This window comes from Arachis ipaensis, chromosome B1 (assembly GCF_059453495.1).
Source record: "Arachis ipaensis isolate K30076 ecotype BB chromosome B1, ASM5945349v1, whole genome shotgun sequence".
Taxonomy (NCBI): domain Eukaryota; kingdom Viridiplantae; phylum Streptophyta; class Magnoliopsida; order Fabales; family Fabaceae; genus Arachis; species Arachis ipaensis.
In genome coordinates, this window is record NC_142436.1 from 148,301,276 (window position 1) to 148,323,523 (window position 22,248).

At 34.8% G+C, this 22,248-nt stretch overlaps 2 protein-coding genes and 2 long non-coding RNA genes across 7 annotated transcripts; 2 read left to right on the forward strand and 2 right to left on the reverse strand.

The window, feature by feature from the left end:
- Positions 1-237: 237 nt before the first annotated feature.
- LOC107620242 (uncharacterized) lies at positions 238-2,712 on the reverse strand. Of its 2 annotated transcripts, XR_015902600.1 has the most exons (4): positions 1,684-2,712; positions 1,263-1,308; positions 1,067-1,185; positions 238-667 (listed from the first exon to the last, which is right to left on the reverse strand). It is a non-coding gene; the product is annotated as an uncharacterized LOC107620242 (long non-coding RNA). The 2 variants fall into 2 exon arrangements; XR_001615822.3 differs by having other exon boundaries at positions 1,067-1,308.
- Positions 2,713-5,183: 2,471 nt separating this feature from the next.
- Positions 5,184-12,251, forward strand: LOC148578840 (N6-mAMP deaminase-like). 2 transcript variants are annotated; one of them, XM_088502141.1, is made up of 12 exons: positions 5,184-5,427; positions 5,514-5,584; positions 5,839-5,930; positions 6,017-6,076; positions 6,176-6,415; positions 6,494-6,719; positions 6,797-6,908; positions 7,140-7,182; positions 7,538-7,856; positions 9,479-9,555; positions 10,071-10,192; positions 11,288-12,251. In XM_088502141.1, exons 1-6 carry the CDS (start codon positions 5,351-5,353, stop codon positions 6,599-6,601), a joined length of 648 nt encoding a protein of 215 aa, XP_088358267.1. In that variant the 5' UTR covers positions 5,184-5,350; the 3' UTR covers positions 6,602-6,719; positions 6,797-6,908; positions 7,140-7,182; positions 7,538-7,856; positions 9,479-9,555; positions 10,071-10,192; positions 11,288-12,251. The 2 variants fall into 2 exon arrangements, with proteins under 2 accessions (XP_088358267.1, XP_088358266.1); XM_088502140.1 differs by having other exon boundaries at positions 5,200-5,427; positions 6,494-6,908; positions 7,140-7,432; positions 9,479-10,192.
- LOC148578841 (uncharacterized) lies at positions 10,217-13,103 on the reverse strand. The gene is made up of 2 exons (XR_015902601.1): positions 12,030-13,103; positions 10,217-11,936 (listed from the first exon to the last, which is right to left on the reverse strand). It is a non-coding gene; the product is annotated as an uncharacterized LOC148578841 (long non-coding RNA).
- Positions 13,104-19,188: 6,085 nt separating this feature from the next.
- Positions 19,189-21,864, forward strand: LOC110263826 (dnaJ homolog subfamily C GRV2). Of its 2 annotated transcripts, none has more exons than XM_088502150.1 (3): positions 19,189-19,952; positions 20,057-20,472; positions 20,965-21,864. In XM_088502150.1, exons 1-2 carry the CDS (start codon positions 19,626-19,628, stop codon positions 20,186-20,188), a joined length of 459 nt encoding a protein of 152 aa, XP_088358276.1. In that variant the 5' UTR covers positions 19,189-19,625; the 3' UTR covers positions 20,189-20,472; positions 20,965-21,864. The 2 variants fall into 2 exon arrangements, with proteins under 2 accessions (XP_088358276.1, XP_088358277.1); XM_088502151.1 differs by having other exon boundaries at positions 19,228-19,937.
- The last annotated feature ends 384 nt before the right edge of the window (positions 21,865-22,248 follow it).

Consider the following 22,248-nt stretch of genomic DNA (forward strand, 5'->3'; position numbering starts at 1 on the left):
GCAGTTATCAGTCTGCTGGTTATAATGATAAACACTCTTTCAATAAGAACTAAATCTAAAGTAGTCAGGGGTGTTTTATTATTTAGAAGTGGAATGCAACAACATAGAAGTAGTCAGGGCTTTTTTTGCTTCTCATACACGAGAATAGCTTTGGTCTTGTTATTTCTAATTGTAAGACCATTTTAAACTGTTTTAGATATTTTCAGATAACACATGTTAAGAGAGATGAAAACTTGGTGGCTCACAAATTAGCTAATTTAGCTTTTACCCAACTAAACTTAATATGGCTGAAAGAGATATACCTGCTGAAGTTTGTAATTTGGTTTACAAGGACATTCTAGGTCCTAATAGTTAATACAAAGCAACTTTTATGTCCAAAAAAAAAAACTAAATCAGAAGAAATTGACCACATCTTACGTACGAAATCACCTGAGTGGGGACAGTGCACTTTATTTACTTGAAATTTACAATTTAGAGACAAAATAGACAAATGAGAATGAGAACTAGGAAGGTACCCAGAAACTTTGAACTTCGAAGTCATTGATCATACTCATGTTGTTGACGGCATGATTCGGTAGATGTGAATATGCCATGCCAGCATTTCCCTGTTGACGGCATGATTCTGCAATTACATGTGCCCTCGTATTATGCTGTGCAATATTATAATCTGTATATTAACATACAAAATTCAATTCATGATTATTATTTTACTAAAAGGGCAGAATTATATTATTGAGGTTGTAAGATATCTTTGCAATGAGTAGTAAAATTTTCATTCTCACAAAGGCACATGAAACTCTCTGTCTATGTATCAAATCCACAAGTTCCACCTCCTTTGGATGGATCCTGGCAAGACACTCATAGTGAAAGAACACTCCGGCATGGCAAGACACTCATATAAGATCTTAATTCTAGTTGTTAGTTAACAATAATGTATAGACTAAAATAAAAACCATTCTATTATATGATGATGAAAATATAACTAAAGATAAAGACATCAATCCACATAACACAATGGAAGGGCAATTAAATAGATAAACATAAGCATGTGTTCAACAGTATATACCTCAACTTCAATGGCACTAAATCCGAATCCAAAATTTCCTTCAACTGCAACAAGTCAATTGGAACAAGCCACTGCAGCTGCAAGTTTGTCTTGGAAATAGATAGACCAAGGATTACTCACTGTAACAATAAACGCGATTTTAGAACCATTGTCAAACGGAATAAACCGCAAATTTGTCTTGAAAATCTCTCACAACCTGGGCAGCAGGATAAAACCACGATGTCTGAGAGTCCTGTATGCCTCTATGACAATGATCAATTAAACTCATAATCAATTAATAATAGATAAAATACATAATCAGAGCTCATAATCAATTCAACTCTCTCAAAGGCATTTAATCAAACACCTTATCTCCAATCTCACATCTTTTCTTATTTCTAACATAATCAATTAATTATAGATAAAATACATAATCAGAACTCATAATCAAAATTTTTTAACACAACCAAAACTAATTTTAGCAAACTAAGCTTCACAACTAGATCAATTGGTTCTCCTTGTCATTCAAGATGCTGGTTACCTAATCAAATAAAGTCAAATTACATACAAGCAGCAACCAAAAATAAGCATAAGCAAAATTAGAGGTATTTAACAATCAAGATTTCTCAACATTGTACCTGAAGCATTAGAATCGGGAGAGGATGCCGTTTGACTACTAGTTGTTTTAAGAATTATTACCCAACGCTGACAGAAACCCACATGTTCATTCTACTCCCGATCTTTGCAATTCAAACAAATGAAAGCCATCTGACTGGTTTCCTTCCCACATGCCACCTGGTCCCTTCATCTCCTCCGATCCAACAGTTGAAAAACTAAAACAAAATTCAATCATCACCTGTTGTTGCAGAACCAGTCCAGACAGCAAAAGGGAGTCGAGGAGCGGCAACTCGAGACAAGGCACCCGAGACACAGTGAGGCAAGGCAGGACGAGGGGATGCAATAGGCAAGGCGGACGAGCGGAGCAGAACAGAGCCCCCATGGGCAGAGGGACGACGACCACCCAGCAACGGACGACGACGACGCCATGGAAGACGGTGGTAGCAGAGTGCGACGGAGGAGAAATCCAATAGGAAAATTAGGAGAATAACTTAGGGGTAGTTAGAGTTCTCTGATTTTGGGGGATAAAATATAAAGGGTATTTTTGGTATTTCAAAAAATAGAGATATTTTTAATTAAATTTTTTAACCAAATTATGAGAATATTCAATTTTTTGATGGAATATTCTGTTATTTCAAACGGTTTTATGACGGTAGGGACTAAATTGAAAAAAAAATTAACGTATAGGGACCCAATTGAAAGGAAAAAAAGTATAGGGACCTAATTGAAAATTTTGCGAAATTATAGAGATCAACAGAATAATTAAACCAACTATTTTCATGGATAAAAAACTAATTTTGTTTGTTCATATTTAAATTTTTCATTATATTAAAGTTTTATAGTTAGAAATTAGGATAGATTTCCCAATATATATGTGTGTATATATATATATAAGAAATGTTATGAGCAGAGTCTATCTTTTTAGGTTTGGTTCGGTACGATAAAATTTTAATTTTTTAAAATAGTTTATTAAATTTATTTTTTAAAATTAATATTTTAAATTGATTTGATAAATAAAATTAAAATTAGTTATTAATAAGCATAAATTACTAAAATTATGTTTGAAGAAGTTATTTTTAGTATTTAAAATATTTTTAATAGATATAAAATTTATTAATAGAGAATTGTATTGAATTTTTAATTTTCAAAACAATATTTTTATATATATTTTCAAAAACAACCTTAACTTCTCAAAACTAGAAGTATATGTATATGATTAGCACCACTTTTTCAAAATGCTTTTTTAAATTGAACTTTATTGGGAAAAAAAAAAGAAAAGAAAATTAACCAATATCAATAAAAAATAAAAATTTAGTTACTTTTGAATTAAAATATTGCTATGCACATAGTGAAGTCTTATGGGTAATTTTCTTCCTGTAAAATTAATAATTAAATATTATTGAATAATTTGATATATTTAATTAAATTATTGTTTAATATTTTTAAATTTTCACTTTTAAATAAGATTGGCAATGGGTAGGGTACGGTAGGGTTTGGACCCTACCCTAATCTATCTACGGGTTAAAAATTTTATTAAATTTCTACCTTATCCTACCCCGCGGGTTGAGAATCTCTCAACCCTAACCTTACCTGCACCTTAAAATTCTAAACCCTATCCTATCCTACTTAACCCGCAGAAATATCAAATTTTTTTAAAGTAAATATAAAATTCAATCATTTTGATTTTATATATGTTAATAACATAAAAAAAAAAATTAATGCTTTAAATTACTAAATTAAGTAACTAGTTTAGTGGTTATTCACTTATTGTAAGTCATTACATAAGGGAGGTTGTTAGTTCAATTCTCACTTCTTCTCACTTCTTTCACTATATTACTCTACCCTACCCGCAAGAATACCCGGACCGTACCCTACCCTATCCGCAGCGGGTCGGGTATCCTACCATACCCGAACGGGTTGGACCGGGTTGGATACCCACGAGTAGGATATGAATTGCCAGCCCTACCTTCAAACAAGATAATTCACCAATTCACATATTAAAATAAGAATAAACTATTATTTCTATCCACAAAAATTGAAAACGCTAATATATCTGTTCATAAAAGGCAGAAATTACTATTTGCACTTATAAAAAATAGATTTTTGTAGACAAAATTATTCAAACTCTAAAAAATTAAATTAAATTCTTAAACTACCATTTTTTCCACTACTATTACCATCATTTTTCTCTCTTATCTCTCTCTCTCTCAATATTCTTAGCGACTCCACTTCCAAACTCTACCACCACTCTCCTCCTCAACTATCACCATCACTGCCTCCATTACCATCACCACCACAGCCATCGCCATCGCCATCCCCACCTTTCCTTCCTTCTTCCTCCTCTTCTTCCACCTCTTCGCCATATGCCGAAAGATTCTCTCTGCATACAAAACAAGCACAATAAAATACATAAAAAGATTCAAACACACCCTTATCCTGAAAACAATACAACAAATTTCAATTTTTTTTTTCACAAAAAAAATGTTTTCTCCCACCTGTCTAAATCACTAATGTTCTAATTAATCTGATGCTACGTTCATCTAATGCTAATTTGATTCAAATAAATCTATAAAGATGATAACATAATAATGAAAAGAGGATTATTTACTTGAGGAGGAGAAGATCAGAGAGGGTGTGTGGGAGCTTGATACGGCCGAACTCGGTGGCGAACATGGTGAGGTAGATGCAAAAAAGGCTGATGGTGAAGAGGAAGAATACGGCGACGGCGGTGGCAAATTCGCAACTGTTGAGAGAGAACTTCTCAGATTTAGATTTTTTGGTGGCGGGGGAGTCGTCCTCACCATTGTTCTCGAGGTCCTGACGAGCAACCTATTGGTATCGACCGCTATGACGCTCTGCGTCAACCTTAGATCTAGGGTTTCTTTCCGGCATAGACAGAGGCTGAGCTTGCGCTAGATGATTATGCTGGTGATGGTGGTGCTGGTATTGTTGAGTTGCGACCGACAATGATGAGGGAGTGTGTGGCGAAGGGGTTAGGGTGACGGTTGAGGAGGAGGGCAAGGCGGTGCTACTAAGCAGCGATGTGGTCAATGTTAGGATTGGTCAATGTTAGGATTGGAGTGACTGAGAACATTGAGAGAGAGAGGGGGAAGAGGGAAGATGATGGTTATAGTGGTAGAGAGAATGATATTGAAAATTTTATTTAATTTTTTAGGGTTTAGATAATTTTATCTCTAAAAATTTATTTTTTATGAATATAAATGATAATTTCAATTTTTTATGAATAGATATAATGGTATTTTCATCTTTTGTAGATAAAAATAATAGTTTATTCTTAAAAGAATTATAAATTTAAAATTGATTAAAGCGTACTTTTAAACAGACACACACAAAGTCACAAACCCCCCGCCCCCTTTTTTTTTAAAACGTACAAATAGTCAAATACCAACACTCGGTATTTCAAAGATAGGAAATAATATTTGAATATTCAAAATTAACAGCAAGTATAACATTGATTGGGATCTTATCACAATGATCGTGGCGTGAACCCTAAATCCTCAACATGTTTGAGTGCTGTTTTTTTTTGTCTGATACACGCCCTTGGATGAGTTCAGTGAATGGCCATTGGCCAGTCTCTTCTGAACCAACCAGAGTGTACTCTTACTCTTACCCAACACCCAACGAAGCACTTGCAGTTTCAGTTTCAGTGTTGAGGAAGAAGAAAAGATGGAGTGGTGGATGTCAATGCCAAAGGTGGAACTCCATGCTCACCTCAATGGATCCATCAGAGGCTCCACTCTCCTGTACTCCTTTTCTCCTTTCCTCTCTCTCTTGTTTTGTTTCTTCATCTCATTCTCTTTCCTCTTATCCTTTTTTTTTTGTTGCACAGAGAACTCGCTAGAGCTTTGTGGGACAAGGGTCTAATAGATTTTTCCCAAGTGGAGCATGTTATCCTTAAAAGTATGCTCCTTTTCCCTTTTTTCCTTTCCTATTTTCTTGTTTTATTTTCAGTGTGCCCCTTCACTGTTGTTCAGCTTCATGTTCATTTTGGGACTGATTTTGACCCTTAACAGCTGTTTGATTGTAAAAATTACGCACTCTGCTAGTGTTTGTGATATGAGGGACTGTTTGATTGTCACTTTTAGTGTTAGTAATCGTTACTATTATAGTGTTTAAGGCTTATAATGGTGGTGGTTATGGTTTTGTAAATACAGATGATCGTTCATTGACTGAGGTGTTCAAGTTGTTTGATGTGATCCGCATTCTTACTACTGATCACATGACTGTTACAAGAATTGCGAATAAAGTATGGTTGCTTACTATCTAAATTTCTGTGTTTCTAAATCCGATGCCTTCAGCCTTTGCATTTATAGAAGCAATTTCTGAATGCAGGTTGTTGAAGATTTCGCATCAGAAAAGGTTGTCTATCTCGAATTGAGAACCACCCCAAAGGTAACTAGAAGAGCTTGGTTCTTGATGCGGACTCTTTTTTTATCTTTTTGGTTTTTTCTATTGATTCGACAGTGAATTTTTCGGCTTAATTCCTTACAGAAAAACGATTCCCAAGGAATGAGCAAACGTTCTTATGTTGAAGCTGTATTGGAAGGGATAAGATCTGTCAGCTCAGTTGATGTGGCTTTAATTCCTTATATTGAGGATCCTAGAAATCTTTTAGATCCTCTGCACGCAGCAACAAATGATAAATGTAATGGAAATAGTAGGAAGAAAATCTTTGTTAGGCTTCTCTTGAGTGTTGATCGTAGGGAGACAACAGAAGCAACTATGGAAACTGTAAGATGAGTAATTTCAGCATCCTTAAGTTTGATGCTTGCTACTTAATACCTTCAACACTCCATTTCTATGTTGCAGGTCAAACTGACACTGGAAATGAGGCATTTGGGGGTGGTTGGAATTGACCTATCTGGGAATCCAAAGGTTGGCGAATGGTATGTCAATCTATCAAGGACTCTAGCGTAGTAATTCGTAATGATGCTTTAGATCAAAGTCTCCCGTTATCTTTTTTTGGAAAAGATACTTGCCAGCATTGAAATTCGCCAGAGAACAAGGTCTTTTTGTAACCCTTCATTGTGGAGAGGTGCGCCAATCTTTTATTGTACCTGTTACCTGTGGTGATTACCTGACTGGTCTGTTTTGCTTGTTTCGTGCTTTTAGGTTCCTAATTCAAAGGAGATACAAGATATGCTCGATTTTGTTCCCCATAATCGGACATGCTTGTTTCTTTGAGGAGGAACACTGGAGAAAGTTGAAGTCTACTAACATTCCGGTTAGACTTTGCAAGTTCACTAGTCACATTTGTGATAAAATAAGAAAGTGAAAAGTGTTATGATAATCATCAATTAAAAATATAGTGCATGGCAATATGGCATATTCATCTAATCCATCACATTTGAACATTTGATAGTTTCTAAATTCGAACCATTTTTGCATAATATTGTCAATACTTATATAAAGAGCTGGGCTCTATATAATTTATTGCTTCCTTTACATTTTTCAGGTTGAAATTTATTTGCTTGCTCACGTCCATTGCTGCAACACAGGCAAGCAGCTTTGAATAGCGTGAAAGGCTCACTTGGAGATTAACTAGCATTTAGATCCGTCGTGATTCCCCCTCCATTCTATGTAATTTAATGAATTAATAACAAAAGACTGAAAATATTGGCAAAACATAGGCCAAATATTTATTAATATATCTATCTATTAATATATAATAAGAATATAGTTGTGGTATTTGCTCGACAAGTGGAGTGTTCTGTGTTTGACACGTGGAGCTGTGTATGATTGACAAGTGTATGTTACTATGTTTTTAATGTTGGGCACTTTGCTGTTCTCAATCCAAAGAAGTAACTGGGTGGGATTTGATTCAAATTCAAATTGAAAATGATTTTGTTTCAGGACTTTCAAGAAGAGAATATGAGAGAGAGAGTTGCCAGTTCTGATAGGGGGAGTAGTTGGCACCAGACTTCCTCTTTCAATGTCGCAGAGAAGAGAAGAAGAAAAGGTCGGTGAAGAAATAAAGCACGACGGAAGAAGTGGGTGGCGATGACAACGACGGTCACAGAGAAGGATGCTAGATCGACAGAGAAAAGAAGAGGAATGAGGCGGCGACGGCGGTGATGGAGGTTACCGACGCTGTTGGATCCATAGAACTGCATCTACCGCAGAACGCTGTCACAGCCGTTCCTTTGCCAATGGATGATGCGAATGAAGGATGGTTAGTTCTCTCTTTATTTTGTTGTTTGATTTCATTATAACCAGAGAAGAATCCTTTATAATCCATTCTTCGGTGAACGACAGCTTCAAGTTCTAAAATTTTGGTTAATCTGCAATAAAATATATTTTTTTTTGCTTTCGAATGATTGCATGTACATTTCGGTTAATCTATAATAATCTGTTTCCTTTTTGTTGTTGGATAGCTAACCGTGTTTGTCTTCTATTAACTATATTGCTGATTTTTTTTTTTTTCTGTTTTCGTATCTTATGTCATTTCTTAAAGAACATCTGAGGTGGTGATTGACCTGCAATTGCAAGTAAAATTTTTAGTCTCTATAATTCTTTGTTGTGGTCTCTGATGGAGTCTTTGATTATGCCAACAATGTCCTCCAAGTAATACTATCCTTTAAAATTTCCTTTTGTTGCCATTTGCATTTATGTTGATATTAGAGGAATGAAAAGATTGCTGCCTAGGATGGTGGATATTGATTCTATATAATGAAATTGACATTAAATTTCTACATTTTATGCCTCATTTGACATGATTGATAACATTTTTATCCAGTTCAATAATATATTTAATGTTATATAGACCTTTTCAATTTTACCGGTACTTTCATCCTCATCATCATAGAGTTCATGAGGAAGTTCAATAATATTTATTTAGGTTTGATGCCTGTACTCGGCAACCCTTAATCTATAACATATAGAGAAAAAAGAATAAACATTTGTGTGTTATATCCATTTCATTTTAATTAATTGGATCCAACACTAAAATATATTTATGTGTTCTGAATTTGCACCCACCATCTCATTGTTAGGGATTCTTTCATTTGGTATGTCAATCCTCTCATACTAACACATCACATATGCCAATATAAATTTTCTCGAAAGATGTTTCGAGTTCTTAATTTATCAGCTAGAATTGATTTCAGTAAAAAAGATCTGCTTTTGGAAATTCTACAAGAGATAATTTTGAAGCAATGAAGATCATCAAGTAATGCAAAATAAATTCTTTGTTCTTTTTGTTTGGGTATATACTAATGCAAATTACAATGTTAAAGTATTTGATTATCATATCTTGAAGGTTTATGGGATTTTTGTAAAAATTTTAACGAATATGGAGCATTTTGTTTTTTATCTGAAACTTAATCATGTGATACTTTGATGAGATGGTTTAAAACAAACCAAACCATGGAGCAGTTTCTTGGACTATTAGGAGTCCAACAGCAATAGCAGAAAGTTGGAGGTGCTACTGCTCTTGAAGTTGGAGTTGCTTCTCTTGAAAATGCTACCCCTCTTGAAGTTGGGTGTTTTTTCTATAATTTAAAGAAATTTAGTAAAAGCTATTTATAACAACAATGGTTTTTCTTAGAGGCTATAGTTTTTTTCTTTCCTAAACATAAAATGTTGTTCAAAGGTGTATGCATATCTTAAGTTCAGGAGTTGTTTCATAAAATGCTGGAGTAAAACAGCATCACACTTAAAATAAGCAGTCATTGTTGTCTGTTGACATCTTATGTAATTTAGTAGCTTTGACTTTTATAGATTTTTTTGTTACTACAAATTTTGATTTGCTTTTGGTTTTGCTAAGTAATTTGAAAACTTGATTTCTTTTTTAAGGAACAACTTCTCCGACAAAGCTCAAGGTGTGAAATCTGCTGCAACGTGCTCCGGCTGAAGTTGCACCTGCCAAAGCGGTATGAATGATTCATCTGCCTTAATCGCTATTTTTTTACCCTTTTTTTGTTTAAATTGGATCTTTTTTTCTCTTCTTTAATTTGTTCAGTTTAATTCTTGGATGACACTCTTTAAAATTTAACTAAGTTTATATGTATTTAAATAATTTTGATCTTCCTTTTCCTTCCATAACTAACTTCTGTATATTTGTTTCTGAGTTTTCTTTAAAAATGAGTTTCATACCATATATAAATATTGAAAACTCAAGGGCACATAGATAATGCAAACGGTTAAAGTCATGTATTACATGCAGTATTTTGTGAATATGCAGCAATAATACTAATAATAGTTGGTAAATTATCTGCTTTAATTTTCTTTTTCTTCTGCTATACCTGCATGATGAATGTAATTTTCCATTTTTTATTTTGTACTGTGATTTCTATTAACTCAGTATACACCACTGTTGCAGTTTTATGTTATGGTTTGTTGGCAGTTTTTTAATCATTGAACCATGCTCTTGACTATTTTCTGTAAGTCTGTAACTATAACAACGTTGACGACGAGGATGATGATGATTACTACGCCATCACCGCTCCACCTCAATCCGTTTGGGGCGCTCCTGTTGCTGCTGCAGCTGAATCCGAGGCCCATGCTGAGGTGAACATAAAACTTTGAGCATTATTTCTTTTTTAATTGGATTATTCTATTCATGTGTGTTGGATCACTACTGCTGAAACTTGATATGCAATGGCTTGAATCGTTTATTTTTTAACTATGGATGGTGATGATCGTTGCCTTGATGCAGAGAGTGTAATTTCTTTCTTTTATTATTGTGTTTTTTATTTTTGAATCCGTTAGTCCTGTGGCATGGATAGTGACTAGACTTGGAAAAGGTGGATTAGTTGAGCTGTTCATGTTCTCACATTTATTTGCCATGAGGTGAACCGAACTGGAATGGATGTTATTCAGTAGGTGATTTGATTGCGTTGTCTGTGTTCTGTTAGTTGGATGTGTTAGGCAATGCTGTTTTGAAGGTTGGATTGGATGGGTTTAATGGTGTCTTTGAGGAGAAAGAGTTGCGTTGAATGTTATTGCATGCATGATTGGAAAGAAAGCTGGGTGTTCTTTTTATATCTTAAAGATATAATGTTGGATATTCTGTTTGATAATGAGGATCCTGGATTCTGGTCTTGTTCTGGATATCTAGCTTTGGGAAGGTATTTATGATCCTTGTTGAATTGTCATTTATGAGATTTGTGTTAACGGTCTAACGATCTGTAATCTGGTATGCTTGGATTTGATGACGTTGTGCTTGTCGTTTTGCTAATTCAAATATCTATGTTCTTGTCGAGTTGTCATTTATTCGGTTTAATGATTTGGAATCTGATTAATATGCATTTGATGACTATTTGTCGGTTTGCCGATTTGTTATTCTCATTTCCGGATTTGGAATTTGGTTCTTCAAGCTCAAGTTTCCACGTGTTCAATCTTGCATAGTTAAAATGATTGTGTCTTCACCCATAACTATAATGTTTAACGTAGATGATATAATGTAGCTTTTATTCTTCATGGACTTGCCCTTCACGTCCCATTTGGAGTAGTGAAAGCTGAAAGCTGCATAACTGGGCACTTAATTGTTAATTTGTTTTGGCCTTAATGGCAAATTAATAACATAGAAGATGGTTATTATTGTTTCATTGCGACATTGAGCTTCACATTGACTAACTGCAAGACATGTGAATGATTTAATAGCAGGAAAGCGATAGTGAGATAGAAGGCCTTGATGATGTCTTGATGATGCTGAGGATGAACATGAAAATGATTTAGAAGCGCCAGTAGATCCTGAAACTGTTGTTAAGAAGCCTCGTGAACCTTCGTTGTCTACCAAGGAAACTGAAGAGCAACTTTCAAAGAAGGAATTGAAGAAAAAAGAGCTTGAGGAGCTTGAAGCTGTTTTAGCAGAGCAAGGATTGCAAAAAGAACCCGAAAGCCAGGCTGACTCCCATGGTAATATGATGTTTTTGATCTTGTGAAAGAAAAAAAGAAAAAAGATATTATAATTATCTTAGTTCTTTTAAGGAGGTATCTTTCTTTTCGGAATTTTTTATTGATTTAACCATGCTGGCTACAAGAATGTTATTTAAATATCTAAAGTATTTAGTTGAGGCTTGAACTTGCTCATGCAAACGTTCGCCAATACATTTGCAAGCCCTGCTAAGATGACAATGGTGAGTTAGAAAAGGAGAATGCCACCGGTGAAAGCAAAAATGCACAGAAGAAGAAGAAGGACAAATCTTCAAAGGAGCAGAAAGAATCACAAGAACTGCCTGATTCTGTGGCTGAGCAAGAAAGACAACTACGGAAACTGCTGGAACGGGGAAGGCAGAGGATGCACCTGTAACTGACGTGAAAGAGTGGCATAAGAAAGTTGCATCTGTGAAGAAGAAAAAATCAAGGAGATGCCGTGGCAAAGAGAAATGATAAGGCGACTCACTACAATCAGCAGCCTGTGCGGTAAATAGGCTGGCAAGTGGCAAAGTACTTGTATCTTCTCTTTGTTTATCCTTTTGTTTTGCCCTTTATATTTCCAGTCTTTCCATTATCATATATGGGCATATGCTCTTTGTTCATTTGCAAATGCAAAATAAACATCGATAGCGGCTTTAGATAAATTGACTATGAGCAAATATATAATTTTACATGAGGGAAAATAGGAGTATATGAATCTTTTACTCTGGTACTCTGTGTACTTATCAAAGTTTTGAAGCAAGAAGGTATAATCCATTTTTCTGTCCCATTTGTTTCATGGTATGCCCATCTCCGAGAAAATTCTTGATGATGTTCATCTAATATATCAGATGCCGTTAGAATACATCAACGCATTTTTTGAATTTAGTTTGCCTATAATTCCCTTCGGTCTCTCGGAATTTAAGAAAATTAGTAGCATGGTACAATGTGAGCGTATCATTCTTGTCAAATCAAACTTCTTTTAAGATCCGGTGACGTTGATATGGAGTTGAAATGAATGGGCAAGATGTGATACTTATAGTAAGTAAAGTACCAAATATTACAACCTTATCTAACCTATTAATTGGTTGAAGACAGTATAAACGAGAAAGAGGAAAATTATAAGAGAAAAGTTCAATTCATTGTTTAAAGGGAAAAATATAAAATATAATTTTTTCTCCTAAATTTTGGCAAAAATTTTAAAAATACTCTTAAATTTTATTTTATTTCAATTTTGTTCCTAAAATTGTCAATTTGCATTAAGTATATCTCTAGTAAATTTTTGGAAAGTTTAGAACAAATCAGTAATAATACATGACAACTATGTCTGATTCTTTTTTTGTGACTCAACTATGTTGATTTGCTTATGTTAAAGGTTGTTCTTGTAAAATTATTGCTAAATTAATTTAAAAGTTTTTGAAAAATTAGTCACCACTCACCTCGAGTATATATGATGCAAATTGAAAACTTTTAGAATGAAATTAAAATAAAATAAAACTTAGAGATATTTTTTAAATTTTTAACAAATTTTAAGGAAAAATTATATTTTATCCTTATTTGAAATACATTGTGTATTTTAAAATAGAAAGCACTAAATTGTTCATTTATAAATTAGCATGAATAAAAGTATCAAAATATAAACTTTTATTTTCCTAGTCAATTAATTGAGTTCAAATATTGAATTAAAAAAATAAAAACTATGATGTGAATTGAACAAAACAAATAGTATCAAAATACAATGATACAATATGTAAAAAATAAATTGAATACTAAAGATCATATTGATAGCATCAAAATAATTTTAAATTGACATAAGAAGTTCAATAACACGACGCAATAAAATATTGAATCTTTCTAAAATAACATTACACATTCAATGAATTGAATAATTATCTTATATATAAAACAAAATCTAAAAATCTAAAAAAAATAGTGAAATGTCTTCACTCTAACTCCAAAATTTATAATTAAATGATATGATAAAACTAAAAACTTATTTCATGAAGATTTGAGTTCAGATTCACAAATTTTAATAGAAAAGAGAATAAGTGGAAAATTATATATATAATGTAGCGAAATTAAGTAGAACAAGTGCAAAAATTTGAAAAAGAATAAACTGTGCCATTTATGTATAAAAAGAAGACGACATATCTGATAAAACAACACATAAATTTCTAAAGAATAACGAAATGTCGTCACTTTAACACCAAAATTTTTAACTTAATGATGTGATGGTACTAAGAATTTATTTCATGAAAAAATGAGTTGCATATTTACGAATTTTAATAAAAAATAAGTGAAAAAATAAGTAGATAACACAGCGACATTAAGTTGAGCAAGTCCAAAAATTCGAAAGAGAATGAACAGTGTTATTTACGTATAAGAAGAAGTCAACGATGACGATGACAATGACGTGATGATGATGGAGGAGGAGGAGGAGGAGGAGGAGAAAAGAAGAAATTAAATGAAAAAAGAAGAAGACGGAGGAGGAGGTGGTGGAAATGACAATAACAATAAAAAAAAAGAGAAATATTAGGAAAAAGAAGGAAGAGAACAAAAAGAAGAAGTAGCAAGAGTGTGTATGTGAGATGAAGAAGAACCACGATGAAAAAAAGTGCATTCACGGTAAGTGGCGCGTGATGTGAAAAACGATTATAACAACTTAGTTGAACTTGGGTATGTAATTCACTTGGAATTGATTGTAGAGCATTATTATTTAGTATATATATACTCTTATGAATTTAATTTTGATGCACTCTTATTATAAAACAGTTTTATACGTGCATCTAATGACGTAATGTCACATCATGAAAAATAATTACTATTTTCATTGATCGCATGAATGGTCATCCAAAAAAACGAGTGTGATTGCACGATTGTATAAAATATTTTACACTATCAGTGCATCAAAATTAAACCCATACTATTATATTTCTATATCAAAAGTAAAAATATGGTATAACATTGAGTATTATCACTACTACAAAAATATTTATTACAGACAGATATTTCCAACAAATTTTATCCCACAGAAATATAGACAGATTTTGTGAGAAAATTTTTGTCGAAAAGGAAGAAAAATAAATTAGCATAAATTACAGACAGGAAAAAGAATATGTCGATAATTCCGTCAGAAATTTTTTTTTGTGAAAAATAATTACTGAAACAAATCATCTATATTTAAATGATAAAAAATACGGTGTTTTATTAAATTATCAAAGACAAATTTCATCTAATTTAAAATATTCTGTCGAAAAATATTAGGTTAAACCTAATTCTATGCCACTCTCTCGCAATGTTCTGAAAATCAGACCGGACCAGCCAGTTCAACCGGATTAATCGAAAATCGGTCACCTAGTCGGTTCGGTCCACCTACAAAACCGTGCTGCAAAAAACTGGCTAAACCGATGATTAACCGGCGACCCGGTCAAACCGGCCAGGTTTCATAAAGTACCGGTTCTTCCCGCCAGCTAGCGAAATGGCATCGTTTGGCTTAAAAAAAAGGAAAATGAAGGCTGGAGAGTGAAGAACGCATGTTGCTAGGGGTGTTCATGGATCGGATCTGATCTGTATATCCGCGGTGTTTATCCGAATCCGATCCAAAAATTGCGGATATAGATCCGATCCGTAAGGCATTCGGATCGGATCCGCACACTAGTCGGATCGGATTGCAGATTTTGTGTTGGTATCCGCAAAAATAAAGAAATAAATAAATAAATATTCTTTTTATGTTTTATTTCAACTAATAATTATTATATATGTTGTATTATTTTAATTTATTATTCAAGTAAAGTATGTTTAATATTATTTTAAGAATAAACATATTTAAAAGAAGAGAAAAATAAATTTATTGATATTTTTTTAATAAAAATAAGCTTTAAAAATATTTTTATTTTTTTTGCCGATATATCCTATATCCGATTCGATCCGATCCGCAAATGTGCGGATCGGATCCACCCTTAAAACCTGCGGATATTAGATCCGATCCGATGATTTTAGTGCGGATCGGATAGAAATTTTGGCCATATCTGATCTGATCCGCGTTCACCCTACGTGTTGCAGGCTTACCCTAAATCCCTAATCAGCTAATCTCTTCGAAGAAGTGAAGAACACCCCACTCCCAACCCTAAGCTCTTCCAGGCTCGAGCTTCTGCCTAAGAAGGACAACCGCCGCCGTGATTCGAAGCAGACGCCGGAGCAAGCACCACTGTCGCGGGTCGTCGCCTCAGCGTCGCGGGTCGTTCTGTTCTCTACTTCTCTTGCGGTTAGTTCTGGGCTTCTGGCTCTTCTATTCTGCGGTTAGTTCTCTTGCGGGTCCTTCTCTTCTCGTCGCGGGTCGTTCTGTTCTCTTCTTCTGTTCTTTCTGTTTTCATTTTTTTGTTCTGGGCTTCTGTTATTCTGTTCTTGTGTTTTTTAATTTTTTAATCTTGTTTATTATATGATTAATCAAATATTGAATAAATTTGATGTATGTTGAATTTGAGAATAAATTTGATGTGTGTTGAATTTGAGAATTCTGTTTTGCTCTGTTCTTCAATTCTTTTATGAAATTCTTCTGCTCTTTTCAATTTTTTTATTTTTTCAATTCTGCTCTATTGAATGCCATATGAATTGTATGAAATATGAACTATGAATTGATATATTGGTCTAGATTCTGGATTGCTGGCATTCTGAGTTGGGGTTGATGGTTGATTTTAATGGTGGTTGTTAATTTTGTTAATTGTGTGTTCTGAGTTGGGGGTTGTTGGTGATGTGATTCTGAATTTACTTTGATGCTAAGTATGGATTCTTTGTTTTTGAGTATGGATTCTTTTAGTTTTTCTGTTTTTGGATTTTTTTACTTTGGAGGCTGAGTTTTCTGTTTTTGAATGTTGAGTTTTTATTGTTGAATACTTGATTAGAAGTCTTTGTTGAAATTTTTTATGATTCTGAATTTAGAGTTTAGAACTTTTAATTACCTTTTTATACAAATAAGGAATCAATTCATAAAAAGTTCTTCAATAGTATAATAATACCTTGCTTCTAATTATGTCACAGCTTGTTGGGAAGTTTCTGTGTTAGTAGGGGAGAAAAGAATTCTATATGTATATATGGAGCTCCTTAATTAAACAAGGGGAGAAAGGAATTCTATATGTATATATGTCACATGCAGTAACAGCATACTAGGCAAACCACCACACAAGTGGCAGCCCTCAAACAAAGCAAACACAAACCAAAAAGTACCAAAGCAAGAAAGATACAATAAACAGGCAAGCCAAGCCAAATTCAGACAAAAACGAAAGCCAAAAAAAGGAATAACACCAACACAAGGGGATCACCAGGGTGTAGGCACACAATTCATCAACCAAGAGGTGCCAAAGGTAAAGTCAGATTGCTTATTTTACATCCCTTAAGTAATTAATATTCTAAGGATCTCACTTGATATTTTTTGTTTTTTATCATCTCATTTTAGCAAGCTAATCTTTTAACCATTTCCAACTTCAGCTAATATCCAAATGCCAAGATAGCTTAATTTGGAGGAACCACTAGGAACAATATATTCCAATTTCAGAATTACAAGAAAAAAAAACCTATAGAAAAAATAATTAAAGACAAAACGCCCAAAAAAAAAAGATCTGTGCTCTAACTTGGATTAAAACAAAATTTCAAATTACTAATTACATCACTCTCAAGGATTGAAACCTGTGTATTACTTTCTTCCAACCACATGCAATCAATCACATTTTGCACTGCAAGGGGAGTTTTCTCAAATCCGTGTACACACATATTAAAGTCAGAAATTACAGCACAACAAACAGAGAACCTGAAACTTGAGGCCTGAAACACACTTAATTCATGTATCACCGTTTTGAGTTATAATTTAACATATAAATGGTGCAGCAAATCAGAATTTTTCATTCTACAAAATATAAATTATTAATACAGAATAGCATAGCATAAATTCATCAACAGGCAACAGCTACTAAAATCAGAATTCAGAATTAATGGAATATAAAAAAATTAAAGTATGAAAAAAATGAAAAAACAGCCACCAATTATCAGAAATTCATAGAACAAAACATCCATTAATAAAAACAACAGCCACCAACTTCAAAAAATCAAAATCACCATCAAATTCATGAAAAAAGCAAAAACCTAAACTGAAATCCCAAAATACAAGAAAAGGAGAGAGTAGTGAATCTTACCAGGGATAAGAGAGAAATGGCTGAAGATGTCAGAAACGCTGGTGACGAGAAGAGCGGCGAACGACGGGAAGAGAGAAAACGGAACAGGGCGCACGGGGCGGTGCGGTGATGATGCAGTCTGGGCCGGCTGAAACGGACAGTGACGAGGCCGTGACGATGGTGGTCGGAGGTTGCTGGCTGGGAGCCTGGGACGACGGAGAGAATGCAGAGACGAAGAAGAGTTAGGGCTGGGAACTCGAAGGTAGGAGGTTGCGGCGCTCTCTGTTTGAAGTGGGAATTGGGAACTGAGAAGAGGAGTAAGGGATTTAGGGTTAACTTTTCTATATATATATGCAAAGTGAAATTACTTAAAAACCAAAATAAAAATTAAATTCATAAGGATATTTAAGTAATTTAATATATTCGGGGATTGTGGGGAATACGGGGACGGGGACGGGGATCCCCGCTCGGGTCCCCGCATTTGCTTCGGGGGAATTTTGTCCCCCATCCCCGTCCCCGCAGGGAAAATTCCCCGTCATCGGGGCCCCATTCGGGGCGGTCCCCGCGGGGATCCCCGCTTCCTGGGGATTTTTGACACCCCTAAGTGGGGATAGAGCCTTTATTAGTGGAGTTGAGGAAATCATCTTCCTGTAACAAAGGCTCTATCCTCACTTGTTATCAAGTTGTAGTCTTAAGTTCCCATGATACATATTCTTCCCTTCATATAATATTGCGAGAGCTTGTAAAAATTGCTTTAGATAAAACTTGAATTTGTCCCAATCCTCAACCCAGACATCAGCTAAGTCCTTGTCATAATGCTGGTAAATAAAAACTCATGTCTCCCCCTCGCGAAAATAAACAAGCCCTCGTAAAAAATGTTCGGATGAGAGTTTCAAAGAATTATCAAAACACCGTATCTGTCTCTGAACTTCTTCTCTGTGATTATTTGATACTTCTAAAACTTTAACTTTTCTTCCAGTAGTGCCCGATATTGCATCTGAAATAATAATGCGACTCTCTTCTACTCTTTTAACTTCATCATTGTTAGTATACAATTGATGGTTTTTCATTGATACTAATAATCATAGTTGAAGCAAGTGCAGCGTTAGTAACAAACTCATACCAGTGATTATTTTCAGCAGCAAAAATACTAGTTCAGTGATATTTTCAACAACAAAATCAAAATGTAGTCATGTATTACAGTAACAAAACTGAGAAAGAAAGAACAGCGGAATTTGTTGAAACTCACCAAATCGGGGACCAACATTTGGTTGCGTGAAGGAAGTTGATGGTGAGACAAGGAGACGACAAAGACGACCAGCCCCGGAACCTACTGCTTCTGTCGCCAGCGACTATGAGCAAACGGAGGGTGGTAACAAGACAGAGAGCGACAACGACGATCAATCCGAGGACCTACAAAATCAAGCATTCAATCCTGAAGATGGAGAACTTTAATTACTGCTTCATATTACTTGCTTTTAATGTTAGACAGCAGTCCAAATAGCTTAACAGTTGGAAAAAGAAAGGAGAATGCTTAACAATTGAGAAAAAAAGGAGAATACTAAATATTTGTTTTGAACTTTGCACAAAAAAAGCTTAATAATTGAACTATGCCTTGATATCCTTTTGGGTTTAGCAACTGGGTGTTATGCCCAAAAAATATAAATATAAAATATTGACTATGGTCAAAGAAAGATAACTTACACCACTATCTAGGTATACCATTTCAAAGTTGATTTATTATACTAATCAAATTTAAATCTAGTTTTTATTTTTCTTTTCATTGTTTTCCCTCTTTTGTTGTGTGTGTTGGGGAGTGGGTTGTTTTATGAATTCAGGCCATTCTCTCTGGGGAACCAAGTATTGTTGAGGCAGCTGCTGCATTGTTGAAGGCTATTGTTACCAGGAATCCCAAGGCCATGATACGTCTATACAGCACCAGTGCATTTTATTTTGCACTGGCCTATCCAGGATCTAATCTACTTTCAATTGGGCAACTCTTTACCGTCACCCTTGTCCACCAAGGATTTCATGGTGGCGAAGAGGCTGCGGTTTCAGCTTCATTGCCTTTGGCAAAACGCAGTGTTCTTGGTGGACTTCTTCCTGAATCTTTGTTGTATGTATTGAAGCGCAGTGGTCCAGCAGCATTTGCTGCTGCAATGGTATCAGATTCTGGCACTCCTGAGATAATATGGACTCATAAAATGAGGGCAGAAAATTTAATACGTCAGGTATTGCAAATTAAGGTCTGATGTGTATGGTTTTTTTTAGAATACAAGTGTACTTCCCAAACTACCTTTCCGGTATTGTTCATGCGGTTCGATTTATCCCTGTTCACTGTATTTATCAGGTTTTGCAACACCTTGGTGATTTTCCACAGAAATTGTCACAGTATTGCCATGTTTTGTATGACTATGCCCCAATGCCTCCAGTTACATACCCTGAACTTAGAGATGAAATGTGGTGTCATCATTATTACTAGAGGAATCTGTGTGATGAAATCCGCTTTCCAAATTGGCCTATTGTTGAGCAGCTTGCAAGATCCTTGAAATATCCTTGGATGATGTATCCAGTGATGATGTAAATAAAAAGCACTATTCGGAGGTATCAGATGAAACATCTAGCTAATCAAAGCAAATTGAAAATATCGACGAGGAAAAGTTAAAGCGACGATATCGAAAACTTGCTATGAAATATCATCCTGTCAAAAACCCTGAAGGAAGGGAGAAGTTTCTTGCTATACAGAAGGCTTATGAACGCCTCCAGGTAAACATAGTTTGCATGTTACAAGCTTATTTGGATTCATATATCAATAGAAGTTACTAGGATAGCGTGATATTCAGCACAACTATCCTCATGTTGAAGTTAACTGCTTGTTATTTTGAAGTCTTCAAATGCCCATGGGGACATGTTTTGTTGTCTTAACTTCTTAATTTTTGATATGTAAGTATATCATGCAAACAAGTCCATGTACTTTCTTTAGTGTGAGAAATGAGAAATGGTGTGATAGCCCCTGTCACCCAGATTGGGAGAGTTTTGTAGATGCATAAACTGTTTTGTTCTTTTCTCCTTTTGCAAGCCAGCTATAGACAGGCTGTTATATGCATGCACAGATTTGGGGTGGCAAAATCATGATGTATGTTAAAATTTCTTTTTGCTTCTTGGGGGAATTTATGTGATATAATATCATTTGCTTGCAACAGTAGGTTTTTATATCCTAATTCACTGAATATTTACCTTTTGCGAACTGTATCTTAGGCTACCATGCAAGGATTGCAAGGTCCTCAGCCTTGGAGATTGCTTCTTTTGCTGAAGGGGACAATGCATTTTATACAGAAGATATAGAGACATATTGGAGCTATTCAAATATGCTGGCTATCCCATGTTGTTAAATGCTGTTACTGTGGACAAGGATGATAAGAATTTTCTTTCTTTCAGATGGAGCACCTCTCCTTGTTGCAGCATCAGAGCTTGTTTGCCTGGCGTAAAATTCCATTCTAGCTCATGCTGCTCGTTGACTTTTATTGTGGCCAGATGTGCATCTTCATTGAATGGAGAAGAGCTGGTGAGAGATGGAGGAGTGCAACTTCTTGCAACTCTTCTTTCCCGTTGCATGTATGTTGTTCAACCATCTACTCCTGGAAATGAACCACAAACATCATGCGAACATTTTCAGTTCTTAGTCAATTTGAGGCTGCCGGATCTGAAATACTCGAGTTTTCTGGGCTAGTTCCAGACATTGTGCACGGCACTGAGTTTGAGCTTCTACCAGGAGCTGTTGATGCTGCTCTACAGTCTATTGCCAATGTTTCTGTTTCATCTGAGTTGCAGGATGCTTTATTGAGGGCTGGTGTTTTTATGGTATGTCAATTATTATTATTTTTTTTTTTGGGGATAAAATGCTTGGTATTTCTCTCTCAACTATAGGTATGCAGGAGGATGTCCCATGTGAGTTTAGGGCTTAGTTAGCAAACTTGGTGTTTATATGTGCCTGTGTCGCCAAATAGCTTAAGTATTTATTTAGTAAGATGAGCTTTACCATTACATGAAAATTTACTGTGTATGAAAGTAACTCTGTAAACAGCTATCTACTAAGCTCTCTAAATTTTGCAAAGGCTTAATTTTCAAAGCTTACTATATATTACTTATGACAAAGATGTTTCATGTGTGCGCTCTTGGTGGAGCAGATAATACCAACAGTACTTATGCACTAGAGTGGTTAATTTTTTTTGAGAAATGCCTGGCATATTATTTGGCAACTATTTTAGAACGATCTGTCCACTCCTATATCGGTGGAGCTAAAAAGGGAATGATGTATGTTAAGTCTAGCTATAATTCGATGATAATTTATGGTGGTATCACTGTCTCCCTTTCTTATCATTTTTATGTTTAAAGTGTTGTGTCTAGTTGGGAATTGTCTAGCTATTCTATGTTGTAGTATTATCATAATTTTTGTGGGTTTTGAGCAGATCATTTGATAGGAGATACCTCTTTAAACCTAGCCTTTCCTTGTCTTTATCATTGCGGATTCAATCCTGGGTT